Source organism: Plecotus auritus, assembly GCF_963455305.1.
Source record: "Plecotus auritus genome assembly, chromosome: 2".
Lineage (NCBI taxonomy): Eukaryota > Metazoa > Chordata > Mammalia > Chiroptera > Vespertilionidae > Plecotus > Plecotus auritus.
The window spans coordinates 155,716,744-155,733,116 of record NC_137771.1 but is presented as its reverse complement, the minus strand read 5'-3'; the positions used below and the strand labels follow the sequence as shown (position 1 = coordinate 155,733,116).

At 44.3% G+C, this 16,373-nt stretch overlaps 1 protein-coding gene across 1 annotated transcript in view; it reads left to right on the top strand.

The window, feature by feature from the left end:
- IFT57 (intraflagellar transport 57) overlaps positions 1-16,373 on the top strand; it is a 73,977-nt gene that overhangs the window by 8,326 nt on the left and 49,278 nt on the right. The window contains exons 4-5 of the mRNA XM_080654748.1: positions 178-268; positions 8,102-8,170. Of these exons, the coding sequence (XP_080510874.1) occupies positions 178-268; positions 8,102-8,170 (160 nt within the window). The remainder of the gene's footprint in view (positions 1-177; positions 269-8,101; positions 8,171-16,373) is intronic.

Genomic DNA, 16,373 nt, shown 5'->3' with positions numbered 1-16,373 from the left:
TACATAGAAAGTTTCAGGAAGAATACATGAATCATTTAACAGTGATTATGTAAGTGGGGTGGAAAAGGACAAAATCTGTTGTAGAGGAGATCCTTAATATTCATATTGTATATACGTTTTTGTCCTGCTAGAGTGTTTGTTTTCAATTCTCAACTCATATTAGCTTTATTATTTTAGACCAACATACCCAGTGGAAGAATTAGAAGAAGAAACTGTTCCAGAAGATGATGCAGAATTAACATTAAATAAAATGGATGAAGAATTTGTGGTATGAGTGTTACTGAACTTATTGTTCATTTTCACCTTTGAATTCTTTTTTCTTCTTTTAATTCTCCCAGGTTTCCATTTTCTGACATATATTTCATTTCATTTTTCTAGAGACGAGAAGCTTATACAGTACTATGTTCAGTTGTTTAGATGTTTGCTTAAGTTAATGCTCATGTTCTCTAGTGACTGAGATCTGGATTTTAACAGAGGTTCTTAAATTATAGACAGGAAATAGTAGACCCCCTAGTTATATGAGCAAACACTTTATTAACAAGTGTTCATGATCTCTAATAGGTCATAAATAATAAACAATTTAAAACAGAACAATAGAATTTAAGATTAATACATTCTTTTTAATAAGAGCACCATTCATTTCTCAGAAACTCCCATTATGCTTCTAAAATAAGGATAAATACTAATATTAGAACTTTAAAATTTTAAATGCAGGAACTTTAAAAAATACTCATAAATATCAACATTATTTAAATTGTTGGCAGCAACCGGGGTTTTTTCCAGTCAACATCCTATCCATAGTGTGAAGCTAAATGATCAAGTCTTTACAACAGACTAGACTAGTAAAATGATAGAAGTAAAGCACTCTTAGAATCAGACTTGGATTAACCCTGGTTTTTAGGAAGTATAGATATGATATAAAATTAAAATCCCCTGTATTTTACTCTCATAAACCAGTTGAATTTTCCAGGTAATTGTAAAAATCTCTATATATAAAAGCCTAAGTGACTGAACGACTGGTCAACTGGTCGCTATGATGTGCACTGACTACCAGGGGGCAGATGCTCAACACAGAAGCTGCCCCCTGGTGGTCAGTGCGCTCCCACAGCCAACCTCCTGCGGTCCCTCTCCCCAGCTGGCCAACCTCCCATGATCCCTCCCCCTGGCCAGCTGGCCTGATGAACCCGATGGGGGCCACCAGCCAACCTCCTGCACCCCCTCCCCCTGGCCAACCTCCCATGGCCCCAATCGGCCTCAATTGCCAGTGAGGCTGAGGGACTCCACCCATGCACAAATTCATGCACCAGGCCTCTAATTAATATATAACAAGTATAGTTTATATTTAAACTTAAAGTAATTTATTTAGCTAGTATATGATACAAAGATATTAGTCACTGCATTGTTTTATAACAAGTGCTGGAAATAACCATAAAAGAACTTAGGTTATATCTAAATAGTAGAATGTAATGTCTCCATGAAAAAATTTTTAAAAATATGTTTTTATGGATTTCAGAGAGTGAGAGGGAGAGAGAGATAAAAACATCAATGATGAGAGAGAATCATTGGTCAACTGCCTCCTGCATGCCCCACTGGGAGTCAAACAGTGACTTCCTGGTTTATAGGTTGAAGCTCAACCACTGAGCAACACTGGCTGGGCTAAAATTTTAACACTTATTTGTAAGAAGTGCAAACTTCTAGTTATAAAATAAGTTATAAGGATGTATTGTACAGCATAGGGCATCCTATCTAATAAAAGGGTAATATGCAAATTGTCACTCCAACATACAAGATGGCTGCCCCCATGTGGTCAAAGATCCTGCCCCCATGTGGACACAAGATGGCCGCCCCCATGTGGACACAAGATGGCCAGGAAGGGAGGGCAGTTGTGGTTGATCAGGCCAGCAGGGGAGGGCAGTTGGGGGTGACCAGGCCTGCAGCAGAGGGAAGTTGGGGGCAGCCAGGCTTGCAGGGGACGGCAGTTAGGGGCAATTGGGCTGGCAGGGGAGGGCAGTTAGGGGCAATCGGGCCGGCAAGGGAGCAGTTAGGCATTGACCAGGCTGGCAGGGGAGTGGTTAGGGGGTGATCAGGCTGGCAGGCAGAAGCAGTTAGGGGCAATCAGGCAGGCAGGCAGGTGAGCGGTTGGGAGCCAGCAGTCCTGGATTGTGAGAGGGATGTCCGACTGCCTTTTTAGGCCCGATCCTGGTAGGACATCCCTCTAGGTGTCCCAGATTGGAGAGGGTGCAGGCTTGGCTGAGGGACACCCCCCTCCCCTGTGCATGAATTTCTTGCACTGGGCCTCTAGTCCTATATAATAAAAGGGTAATATGCAAATTGACCCTAATGGTGGAACGACTGGGAACGACCAGTTGCTATGACACGCACCGACCATCAGGGGGCAGATGTTCAATGCAGGAGCTGCCCCCTGGTGGTCAATGCACTTCCACAGGGGGAGCGCCGCTCAGTCAGAAGCTGGCTCATGGCTGGCCAGCGGAGCAGTGGTGGCAAGGAGCCTCTCCAGCCTCTGCGACAGTGCTAAAGATGTCTGACTAATGGTTAAAATTTTAGCCATTGGACAACCCCCAAGGGCTCCTCGGCTGCCAGAGGGATGTCTGCCTGTCAGCTTAGGCCCAATCCCCCGGAGAGCGGGCCTAAGCTGGCAGGTGGACATCCCCTGAGGGGTCCTGCACTGCGAGAGGGTGCAGGCCAGGCTGAGGGAACCCCCTGAGTGCATGAATTTTTGTGCACCGGGCCTCTAGTATAGTTAATAGTATTATAACTATGTAGTGACAGATGATTCCTAGACTTACTGTGGTGATCTCTTCCTAAGGTATGTAAATGTTGAATCACTATGTTGTACACCTGAAACTAGTATAATATTGTATCTATATATATAAAAGCCCAGTGAATGGAACAGTGGAACGACCAGAATGACCAGAATGACGGGTGGCTATGACGTGCATTGCGGCAGCCAACCAGCCTGATCTGGGCCCAATTGGCCCTATCCCTGGCCGGCCCAGTCCCCGATTGGCCCCCAACTGCCTGAGGCCCCTCCCCCTGGCCAGCCTCAGCCCCTCCCTCCAGCCGGTCCTGCCCCGATTGGCCCCCAACACCCTGATTGGGGGTGGGGCTGGCTGGCCAACCACCCGCTGCCTCTCCCCCTTGCCAGCCTGGCCTGATGGGCCCCCATTGGGGCAGGCCGGCCAGATTTCACCCATGCACGAATTCATGCACTGGGCCTCTAGTGCAGGCGTCCTCAAACTGCGGCCCGCGGGCCACATGCGGTCCGCCGGGTACCACTGCCTGTCCTACTTAGCAGCCGACTCGTCCTGGGCCCGCAGTGCGCATAGGAATTTGTTCATAGTTTTTTTTTAAACTATAGTCCGGCCCTCCAACGGTCTGAGGGGCAGTGAACTGGCACCCTGTTTAAAAAGTTTGAGGACCCCTGCTCTAGTGTCAACTGTAAAACCGCTAGGTACATATAGTCAAATTGCTGGGTTTAAAAGTCATGTGAAATGAAATACTTCTTCACTGTGTGGCTATTTCACAAGCTGAATATACATTTTAAAATAAATAAATACTATTTAACTGAAAAAAATTTGTTTACAAAGAATTGTTACTTACATGGGCATGATATTACAATATACATAAATTCAGCTATGAAAAATGTGCAAATAAAGAAAAATATTATCAATAGGTTAATATTAGTTACATATGAGTAGCAGTATTATGAGTAATAATTTTATTTTCTATGTTTTGTATTTTCAGAATATTTAACATGTTTTATAGAAGGAAAAAGAACATTGTAAAACTAACCAATTTAAAAGATTATTTTTTCACAAGAATTCTTATATTTTAAAAGTTAAGGTAAAAATGTATTCATTCATTCTACATGTGTTTATTGAGCACCTGTTGTGTGGCAGGCATTGGGTGAGACCCTAGTTGTACTGCATGTACAAAAGCTCTGAGGCAGGAAGGAATTTAGCCTGATCAAGGAACTAAGAGAAAACTTGTGGTCAGATCTCCTGAATGAGGGGTGTAAGAAGGGTGGCTTAAGATGAACTGGGGAGATTGGCCAAGTCCTTATCATTTGAGGCATTTTTATGAGTTTAAATTTTATTCTTTCTGTAAAAGATCTTTTTATTCAGATTTAGAAAAGTTTTAAAACTTCACATATTCCCCTTTGTTCACTTATTTTACTCAGGATATTTCTCATCTTGTTTCTTTTCTTTTTAATCTTTATTGTTGAAAGTATTACATATGTCCTCCTTTTTCCCCATTGAGCTCTTCTAGCTCATCCTGACCCCTGTCATCTTGTCTTCTTAATACCTGTTTGTTAGTTACTAGCTTATTGACAGATACCTGGTCCTAGTGCATCAACATTTAGCTTTAAAGTCATATAACTTGAAACTGCTATAAATGTTCAGAAAAAAAGTACAAAAACATACTCATCAGCCCTGGCCATGTGGCTTACTTGGTTCGAGCATCATCCATATACCAGGAGGTTGCAGGTTTGATTGCCGGTCAAGGCACATACTTTGGTTTCTGTTTGACCCCTGGTCGGGATGCATGCAGGAGGCAACCAATCAATGTGGATGTTTCTCTCTCACATTGATGTTTCTCTCTTTCACTCTCCCCCTTCCTCTCTCTAAAATCAATAATAATGATAAAAAAAAATATCCTTGGGTGAGGATTAAAACAAACTAACAAAATGTACTCATCCAAAAGATAACCCCCTGAGGGCAGAAATAATTTTGTGCTTTTTTTTTTTTTGCATCTCTAATTTATTGTGCAGTATCTGATGCATAGTAGGTGTTCATTAAATATTTGACCACAAAATCATCTGTCAGCACATAGCTGTGTAACTTTAAAAAATGATAGGTAATTTTTTTCTGAGAACCTTGAAAGTTCAAAGCAGCATTATTAGGCATGTAAATTAGAGAAACAAACTAGAAAGCAGCCCATCATGTATTTCTTCCCAACTGTGAGGTAAAGAACTTCTATAGTCTTAAGTCCAAACTCAAGGCTTTCCTCAAAGGGTTGCCTCTGAAGCTATTAGTTCTCTTAGTCATGTCTCTTGAAGTTATTTTTCTTTCCTTTCTTCCTTACTGTCATTATATTATTTTAAGGGGTCCTCTTACCTCTCCCATTCCTCTGGCTGAGGATAACTACATCATCACTAAAAAGCCTGTAGGCCCTGGCTGATGTGGTTCAGTTGTCCCATGCAACCAAGGGTCTCGGGTTTGATTCCCAGTCAGGGCACATACCCAGGTTGTGAATTCAATCCCAGGTCGGGGTGTGTATGGGAGGCAACCAATCAGTGTTTCTTTTTCTCCCTTCCTCTCTCTCTACAATTAATGAAAAATATATTCTCAGGTGAGAATTAAAAAAAAAAAAAAAAAAAAAAAAAAAAAGAGAAGGGCTTTGGGTGGTTAGATGTTACTTCAATTTGTTTCCAGAGTTTGTGGGGTGGCTCAAGGATGGATGATGATAATTTGTGACAGAATAAAGTCCTGCTATAATCATCTACTAGGAGAAACTAGAAACCTTTAGTTTTAGCCTGTCCAGATCATGATAGGACACATTGATAACTGTTAAGGAAAAAGTAAGTGTTGGTCACAACAGAATATTCTCACCTGCTATGTATAATCATATCCTTAGTAACTGGCAGTAAGAGAATTAGGAGGGTGCATATTAGGCAAAGAAATGATAGGAAATGGTTAGTGCCTTCTAAATTACTGAGATTAGAATCCTCAGTTTATTTTAAAGCTATGTTTTCTATTTATATTCGAATTCCTTTTGAATGCTCCCTTAATAATGTTTAGTAACTTGAGTCCTTTGTCTAGTACCTACTATTAAAGTTTTTTACCTATTAGTGCTCAATCCGGTAAAATTCAACAAGTATTTATTGATTGCCTATGTAAACTGTACTGATTAGGTTATTGCAAAAACATAAACTTGTCTCTTCTCCCATGGGCGTTGAGTCATTGGCATTTCAATCATTTACTCCTTGTTAAAAAGACCATCATTAGTGCAAACACAGAATAGACTGAGCTGCTTTTCAAAAGTGTGCATCTGCATACATGCTGAGGATTTAAGATGTAAACAGATCAGTTTTATCTACACCTCCATGCCCCACTGCCCCCTCCCTAAAAAAGTAAATGTCACTTGAGTGTATGGAAACTTTATTTACATTGTTTTATATTTTACTAAAAGCTTCCAGTTCCCCAAAGATTAGCATAGTTCTCACATCTAATGTTAGTGGCCTCGCCCCCAGAGATTCTGAGCAGATCGAGGATGGAGCCTTAGAATTTGAATTCTTACAAGCTCCCATGTCATGCTGACGCTGCTGGTCTCAGAACCATCTTTTGAGAACCACTGTCTTACATACTTTTAAATTCTTGCAGAAAAGGATTATCTTTGAAATTTTCCATTGCAGCTTTTGTATAACTGCATGTGGAAGTGCCCACTGAACAACACCCACGTATTTTCTTTCTTTATAAGACTTGAGGACCAAGCTTCATTGGCTTTATTACCATACTAGAGGCCTGTTGCATGAAGAGATTCGTGCAATAGGCCTTTCTTCCCTTGGCTTCCAGCACCGCCACCCGGGACCCAGGCCTTCGCTCTGGCTGGAGTCTGCCACCTTTGCTGCAGACTCCGGCCAGAGTCTGCCATCTTTGTCTTTGCTGCGGCCGGAGTGCTGCTCCTGTAGATCCCTTCGCCCCCCCCCGACCCTCCCTCTCATAGCAGGTGTCCTACCCCGCCTGGCCACTCCATGCCTGGAGCAGCTGGGCAGCTGCTATCTTTGTCCTTCTAATTTGCATATTCCCTCCTGATTGGCTGGTGGGCATAGCGGAGGTATGGTCAATTTACATGTTCGTCTATTATTAGGTAAGATTCTTAAGTTTGGGATATTCTTGTTAAATTTCTTTCACCCAGTATGTCATTTGTCACCACAAAGACATTTGAAGAGAAAAGGGAGTTAATGTTTTGTCCTTATACATGCTTATAGAACCTGCTCAGATTCTGTATTTACTGTATATTGAGAAAAGGATTACCTCTCAAAGGGTCACTTCTGACCCCCCCTTCCATAGCAATTGGTCCAGGGATCAGGATCAGCTTGGAATCTACCTGAACTATCCTTTTAGATCAGGGTGGGGAACCTTTTTTCTGCCAAGGGCCATTTGGATATTTATAACATCATTCACGGGCCATACAAAATTATCGACTAAAAATTAGCCTGCTATATTTGGTCAAACATTTAATTAACTCACCCTTAATACTTCGGCAGGGCCAGATCAAATGACTTCTCAGGCCTTATATGGCCCTGGGGCCAGACATTCCCCATCCCTGTTTTAGATAGTTAATATCTAAGACACAAAGTTAGTATCTTAAGTAAATATATATTTCATTATCATTAAATAGATTTAATACTTAATATCTTTAAATAGATTTAGGGGCCATGGGCCAGGCAGTACAATACTGGTGACTTAACTAATTAACTGATTAAATTTGAGCATGTAAGAGATATCAAAAACATTCATTAATGTGATTGGTCCCTGGAGTAGATAAGAATATTTTGTCTGTCAACCTGTCATTTTTGTCATGTTACTCAAAATTTCCATTAACTTTTTCCACTATCTGTTTCAGATATGCTATTTGGGACTGTTTCTTGTTCTGTTCTTATGCATATTTATCTCTAGTTCTATGGTAATGGCATACTTCCTTTTTTTTTTCTTCATTCAATGACTTTTAAAAAAAAGGCCCATTTTATTTATTTTTTAAAAATTTATCTTTATTGTTGAAATTATTACAGCTGTTTCCTTTCACCCCCCCCCCCCCGCCATTAACACCTCTCTACCCCACTCCAATCCCTCCCCAGGCCTTTACTGCACTATTTTCTGCCCATTTTAAATGGCACCGTCAAAACCTCATAAAACAGATGAGCTGCTAATAACTTTTACACACATTACTAGACTTTTAAATACCCTTTCCTGAATTAGTCTATATATATGGTTTAATATGTATGTGAAAGTTGGAAATACTTTTTTAAATGGTAACTTCATAATTATTAACTTTTAAAACTTTTTGTTTTCCTAAGGAAGAAGAGACAGATAATGAAGAAAACTTTATTGATCTCAATGTTTTAAAAGCTCAGACCTATCGCTTGGTAAGTTGCATGGTATATACACAGGACCAATAAGCAATATGTATACTTTTTCTGCTGGGAATTGAAACAAGTAGAAACCATTGTTGGCCATTGTTTAGTGCAGGAGTCTGGAACCTTTTTTCTGCTAAGGGCCATTTGGATATTTATAACATCAATCGAGGGCCATACAAAATTATCAACTTAAAAATTAGCCTGCTATATTTGATCAAATATTAATTAGCTCACCACTCATGACTTGGCAGTGCCAGACCAAATGATTTCTCAGGCCTTATGTAACCCTCGGGCAGGCCTTCCTCACTCCTTCTTTAGTGTGTCATTTGAAAAGTAGATCTGAAAATTGTTATTCTATATATAAAATGCAATAGCAAATATAAAAATCCAGCGGTGCAAGTAGGGCCAGAAGCCTGCTGTCTATACTATGGAAAAGCAACACAGTGCTTCTCTGTACACTGAAAATATTTTGCCTTCTGTCATTTTTTATTATAGAAACATATATTATTTGATTTAAAGTTCTTCTTCTTAGTAATGGACCTGTGTTGAAGTGTTGAATTGTCTTGATAATAGGAAAATGGCAATTAAATGGTAATTCTTTGAAATGAAATGGATTATATTGAGATTGGTATATAGATACATAGACATTGCTGTAAGTCAGTTTTTGCTCTATTTCAATTAGGAAGTAAATCCAGTCTATAAAAGAGAACTTACTGAATGAGATATTTCACAAGTTAATATGGGATTTTTATATTTTCCTATATGTATATTATATTTAAACTAGTGCCCTGGTGCATGGATTTGTGCACATTGAAAGGATATTACAAGTAATTAGAAGGTGGCTGGTGGGGTGGGACTAGGTGAGACAGGCTGGACAGGCCCTGGAGCCAACCTCCTGCCGTCCTTCCCTGGCCGGCTGCACCTGGGGCAGCACCGCGGCTGGAAGGGCGTCTATGGAGTGAGCGGGGGTCCCTTGGCCTGGCCTGTGAGATTCAGGCTGAAACTGGCTCTCTGACATCCCCCAAGGGGTCCCGGATTGCGAAAGGGTGGTTCTCGGGTGACGCACCCCCCGGAATTGAGCTCCTTCCTCTCTGGTTCTGGGGTGCATCACCTGAGAACTGCAGCTGCTAAGTCACTACAGTTCAGCAGCTCCTGCGTTGAGCGTCTACCCCCTAGTGGTCATTGCATGTCATAGCTACTGGTCAGACAGTCACAAAGCCTTTGATATATATAGACTAGTGGCCCGGTGCATGAAATTTGTGCATGGGGTGGGGGGGGGAGAGGTGTCCCTTAGCCTGGCCTGCACCCTCTCCAATTTGGGACCCCTCGAAGGATGTCCTACTGCCGGTTTACAGGGATTGGACCTAAACCGGCAGTTGGACATCCCTCTTGCAATCCGGGACTGCTGGTGCCTAACCGCTCATCTGCCTGCCTGCCTGATTGCCCCTAACCACACTGCCTGCCAGCCTGCTTGCCCCCAACTGCCCCCGGCCGCTGGCCTGCTTGCCCCCAAATGCCCTCCCCCTGCCAGCCTGATCACCCCCAACTGCCCCCCTGCTGGCCTGCTCACCCCAAACTGACCCCCACTGATGGCTTGCTCACCCCACCTGGCCCCCCTGCTGGTCTGCTCACCCCCAATGCCCTCCCCCCACTGGCCTGATCACCCACAACTGCCCTCCCCTCTTGGCCTCTAACTGCCTCTACCTCGGCCCCGCCACCATGGCTTTGTCCAGAAGAATGTCTGGAAGGTCTCCTGGAAGGTCTCCCAGTGTAATAGCATATTACCCTTTTATTAGTATAGATAGAGGCCTGGTGCATGGGTGGGGGCCAGCTGGTTTGCCCTGAAGGGTGTCCTGGATCAGGGTGGGGGTCCCCTTGGGGTGTAGGGCAGCCTGGGTGAGGGGCCTGTGGTGATTTGCAGGCTGGCCACACCCCCATGGGGTGAGGGTCCCCGCTGGGCGGGGATGGCCAGGCTGGGTGAGGGGCTGAGGGCTGTTATCAAGCTGGCCACACCCCCCAGTGGGGACTCTTACTCCATGGGGGCGTGGCCAGCCTGGGTAAGGGGCTGAGGGTCGTTTTCAGGCTGGCCACACCCCCTTCAGGGTGGGGGTCCCTGCTGGGAGCCTGGCCAGCCTGGGTAGGGGTCTGAGGGCCTCCTTGAGTGGAGGTCAGGGTGGGCTGGAAGCTTGGCTTCCTCTGTTGCCAGGGGCAACCCAAGCCTCCTGCTCGCTCCAGCTCCATGGCTGCTGCTATCTTTGTTGGGTTAATTTGCATACTCACTCCTGATTGGCTGGTGGGCGTAGTGGAGGGACAGTCAATTTGCATGTTTCTCTTTTATTAGTGTAGATGATGTGTGTGTGTTCTGCCCAACTTGAGATATAACATAGCATAAATATATAACTAACTTGCATGAGCCTGTGAGTTGACTCTAATATTTTTAATACTAAGTATCTGACCTTGTGCAGGTTTCCAAACTGACTGTGCCTATCTTTCTCATCTGCAAAATGAGGATTAAAATATTACCTTTTTTATAGGGGTTTTAAAGATTAAAAGAATTACTTCTTGTAAAGTATTTATTATGATGTCTGGCACATAGAAAATGCTGAATAAGTGTTGGCAAAAACCAAAATCACATCTTCCCCTCCCCTTCTCTGAAAACAGGGATAGCTGTCATTTTTATATTCTCTATAGTGTAACACAGAGGATACTGAATAAATAATTCCTAAATGAATGAATATATTTTTATTACTCTATTCAAAATCATATCAGAATAATATGTTAACATTGAAATCTAAACAAACTCCAGTTATAACAATACATTTGCAGGTCACTTTATAGTTTTCAAATTACTTCAAAACACATACTTTTACTGACCTTGTGAGGTAATTGGGTGTTGTTATCTCCATTTTACAGGTACAAAAACTGAAATTTATAACCTTAAGACAATTCATCTTTTAAAAAGCTAATAAATTACAAAAGCTAAGTTTGAACTAATTTTCTTCAAACTCTCAAATCTATTTTTTTTCCCTTTGCCTCATAGCAAGAGTTCAACAGGGTAGGTATGGTTTGATTTCTGCCTTAAGCAAGGACAGAGGTGGTGCTTGGTATTCCTGTGTGTGTTGAAGATGATGATGACAAAGTTCTCTTAAAGTATGAGGAAGAAAACAAAAGTAGAGATGCAAACAGTTATTCTCAAAAAGGAACTGTCATTTGTGTTATTCATTTATATTGATGATGTAATTGGAGGCCTTTAAAGGCTATCCTGGGATTCCCTCTGGACCAAGTGGTTTTGAGTATTGGGAGCACAGTAATTTAATTTGCCTCTATCTCTACTCAAATTCACTAGTGGTCCTGATTTTGAATTTTCACCTCAATTAAACTGTATAAGGAAGGGTTTTCCCCCTACCTATATCTTTACAAATTATCAAAGTATTAGGTCCTTTGGATAAAGATCCTATCTAATAAAAGAGTAATATGCAAATTAACCATTATACCCACAAGCCACGCCCAAAAGTCACACCCACCAGCCAATCAGGAGCGAATATTCAAATAAACCCAACCAAGATGGCTACGGCCACAGAGAGCAGGAGGGAGGCTTGGGTTTCCCTGGCAATGAAGCCAAGCTTTCCGCCTGCCCTTGCCGGCCTAGGCCTCCACTCAAGGCTACAAAGTTTCAATGATAGAAGATACATAAACCCAAACAAATGGCGGCAGCCACGGAGCTGGAAAGAGCAGGAGGCTAGGGTTGCCTGTGGCGATGGAGGAAGCCAAGCTTTCTGCACAACCTGGCCAGCCCAGGCTTCGCTTAAGGCTACAAAGTTTCAATTATAGAAGATACATAAACCCCCATAGAAATGGCTGCCGCCACAGAGCAAGCAGAAGGCTTGGCTCCACTCCAGGCTACAAAGTTTCAATTGTAGAAGATAAATAAACCCCAGATACCAGGGCCTCCGCTTGGGTCGCTGGGGGGGCGTGGCCTGCCTGCAAACCACCATAGGCCCCTCCCCCAGGCCGCCCCATGCCCCAAGGGAACCCCCACCCTGATCCGGGACACCCTTCAGGGCAAACCAGCTGGCCCCCACCTATGCACCAGGCCTCTATCCTATCTAATAAAAGTAATATGCAGATTGACCATCACTCCAACACACCAGATGGCTGCCCCCATGTGGTCAAAGATCCTGCCCCCATCACAAGATGGCCACCACAAGATGGCCAGCAAGGGAGGGCAGTTGGGGGGGGACCAGGCCTGCAAGAAGGGAGGGCAGTTGTGGGCGATCAGGCCAGCAGGGGAGGGCAGTTTGGAGGAACCAGGCCTTCAAGGGAGGGCAGTTGGGGGCAATCAAGCCTGCAGGGGAGGGCAGTTAGGGGTGACCAAGCCAGCAGAGGAGGGAAGTTGGGGGTGACCAGGCCTTCAGGGAAAGGCAGTTGAGAGGGACTCAGGTCTGTAGGGGAGAGCAGTTGGGGGGGACCAGGCCTGCAAGGGAGGGCAGTTAGGGGTGACCAGGCCTGCAGGGGAGGGCAGTTAGGGGCAAACAGGCTGGCAGGGGAGCAGTTAGGGGCAAACAGGCTGGCAGGGGGGTGGTTAGGGGGTGATCAGGCTGGCAGGCAGAAGTGGTTAGGGGCAATCAGGAAGGCAGGCAGGCGAGCACTTGGTAGCCAGCAGTCCTGGATTGTGAGAGGGATGTCCGACTGCCCATTTAGGCCCGATCCCAACGGGCAGTCAGACATCCCTCAAGGGGTCCCAGATTGAAGAGGGTGCAGGCTGGGCTGAGGGACACCCCTCCCCCCCCCGCCCCCATGCACGAATTTCGTGCACCGGGCCTCTAGTTATGTAATAAAGATTTATTGATTTTTTGTTTTCTTTTAGAGAGAGAGAGGGAAAGAGATAGAAACATTAATTGGCTGCCTCCTGCACGCCCTCTACTATGGATGGAGCCCACAACCCAGGCATGTGCTCTGACCTAGAATCGAACTTGTGACTCTTGGTTCATGGATCGACACTCAACCACTGTGCAACACCTGCCAGACTAATGTGTAACCTTTTGAATTAAGACTATGCATGGTTGCATTTTCACAAGAGGAAGAAGTTTGACCAGGTGTTTGTGAATGGTCAGCCATGAAGTACTAATGAGGCAGAAAACCCTTCATATTTTAAAAAATCTGGCAAGCTTATGATCTTGCCCATAAAGCCATCTGCCTGAGACAGCTGTGTCTGACCACAGCTTATGATGTCTCAGGCTGTTCTTTCTCTGAGACAGATCTGCTGGGCAGATTAGTAACATAGAGCTAAGAGTTTATGTTTCATGCAGCAGGTGGACTTACAATGTAGAAATGTTATTTTAGTAAAGCTGAATGTGATGAATTCTTCACTAGAACAGGAATGATGTATACTCTCTAGGAAACTGATGTACTAAGTGTATATGTGACTGTGCCAGTCCAGCGATGTGTGGATTACTGCAATCCCTCTCCACCTGTGGCTATGAAACAATAGATGCTTCTGCAGTCATTCTCTATCCCCTCACCCTGCTTTATTTTTCTACACAGACCCTGGCATTGTATTACTTTCTGATTTGTTTATTGTCTATTTAAACCACTAGAATGCAAACTCCTCCAGAGTGGCAGCCTTTTTTCACCTGTGCCTGGTGTGTAGAAAGTGCTCAGTATTGAAAAATGTTGAATGAATACATATATGCACAAATGCTATTTTATATTTAGAATTTTACAGGCAAGATATATTTTTATCTTCATGGAGAAAAGAACTTCTCAACACTAATTGCTTCTCCTATGCACCATGTAGGAGAAATCTACTTATATTCCTTCTTTTTTTTCCCTTTCTTTCATTAAAATCTAGAACCTGAAAAGTATGTCTTTAAGTATCATGATAATTCCAGAAAATGGGTATACACAAGCATTTTCCTGAGATTTGTGGTAAATGGAGCAAGAGAGAATGTAATGAAAAAGACGTATGTTGCACATTGTGGCCTCTGGAATTGGACACTGAGACAGTTTGGGGTGCATGACGTTTACTGTAAAAGGAAGTGGGAAGAAAGCAGGTTGGGCCAAGGGAGAAGTGTAATTGATTCAGGCCTGACATAGGCTTGGCCAGTGTAGTGAGGAGCACTAGAGAAAGTGTTGCCTGCTTGGCTCAGTGCCTGGAGGCAGGCTGCCCAGGGGAGGACATAGCTCCAGGTAAGGTGGCTTTCTACAGGTAAGGCAGAGCCTGAGGAGCTGACAGCAGGAAACACTTTGCTGGCCACCTTCCCTGCAGCTGAGCAGCAAGTTCTTCCTTGAAAGGTGACCTGGTGATCCATCTTCCTGACTTTTGAAACATATTTGAAGCCTGTAACTGCTAATGTGAGGAATTTGTAAAGAGACAGTGTGTGGCCATTGACTAAACTTTGAAATGTCTTCCTAATTGGATATGGATACAGCAGTAGTGTTTCATGAACATTGAAACTGTGCTAAGAAAATAGTTCCTCCTATGGAAGTGAATCCTTTACAGTGATTAAATTGGTTTGTTTTGAAAGCAGTTGGTTTTCAGAACATTTATTTATTTTAAAAGTTAAAAAAATACAGGGTGGGGCAAAAATAAGTCTACACTATCTAATAAAAGAGTAATATGTAAATTAATCATCACTTCATTACACCCACAAGTCATGCCCACCAGCCAATCAGGAGAGAGTATGCAAATTAATCCAACCAAGATGGCTGCAGCCATGGAGCGAGCAGGAGGCTTGGGTTTCCCTGGCAATGGAGGAAGCCAAGCTTTCTGCACACCCTGGCGGGCCCAGGCCTCCACTCAAGGCTACAAAGTTTCAATTATAGAAGATAAATAAATCCCAACAAAAATGGTGGCAGCCACGGAGCTGGAGAGAGCAGGAGGCTTGAGTTGCCCCCAGTGATGGAGGAAGCCAAGCTCCTGCAGCTCTGTCCTGCCTTGGCCTCCACTTAAGGCTACAAAGTTTCAATTATATAAGATAAGTAAATTCCAACAAAAATGGCAGCGGCCAGGCCATGGAACAAGCAGGAGGCTTGGCTCCGCTCAAGGCTACAAAGTTTCAATTATAGAAGATAAATAAATGCCAGATACCAGGGCCTCAGCTTGGGTTGCCGGAGATGTGTGGCCGGCCTGCAAACCACCACAGGCCCCTCACCCAGGCCACTCCATGCCCCAAGGGAACCCCCACCCTGATCTGGGACACCCTTCAGGGCAAACCAGCTGGCCCCCACCCTTGCACCAGGCCTCTATCCTATCTAATCCTATCTAATAAAACAGTAATATGCAAATTGACTGTCACTCCAACACACAAGATGGTTGCCCCTATGTGGTCAAAGATCCTGCCCCCATGTGGACACAAGATGGCCACCACAAGATGGCCAGCAGGGGAGGGCAGTTGGGAGGGATCAGGCCTGCAAGGGTGGGCAGTTGGGGGTGTTCAGGCCAGCAGGGGAGGGCAGTTGGGAGGGACCAGGCCTGCAAGGGAGGGCCTTTGGGGGCGATCAAACCTGCAGAGGAGGGCAGTTGTGGGGGGACAAGGCCTGCAGAGGAGTGAAGTTCAGGGCGACTGGGCCTGCAGGGAAGGGCAGTTGGGGAGGACCCAGGCCTGCAGGGGAAAGCAGTTAGGCGTAACCAGGCCTGTAGGGGAGGGCAGTTAGAGGCAATCGGGCTGGAAGGGGAGCAGTTAGGCATCAATCAGGCTGGCAGGGGAGTGGTTTGAGGGTGATCAGGCTGGCAGGCAGAAGCGGTTAGGAGCAATCAGGAAAGCAGGCAGGCAAACAGTTGGGAGCCAGCAGTCCTGGACTGTGAGAGGGATGTCCAACTGCTCGTTTAGGCCCGATCCCGGTAGGATCGGGCCTAAACGGGCAGTCGGACATCCCTCTGAGGGGTCCCATATTGGAGAGGGTGCAGGCTGGGCTGAGGGACATACCCCCTCCCCCTGTGCACGAATTTCATGCGCCGGGCCTCTAGTGGAAAACAATACAATAATCAATGAATAATAATAATACAAGAATAAATTGTGTTTTGTGTTCTCACAATTGTAAACCTACTTTTGCCCCACCCTATGTATTTAAAACCATTCTTATTGGATGGTTTTCCGCTCTAATTCTCTTATCCCAATTATGGTTTTGCCAAATAAAATTATCAAGAAGATAACTCCTACAATTAGTGAGGGATTGTTTTATCTTCCAAAATTTCATTTGCAGGTTAGTT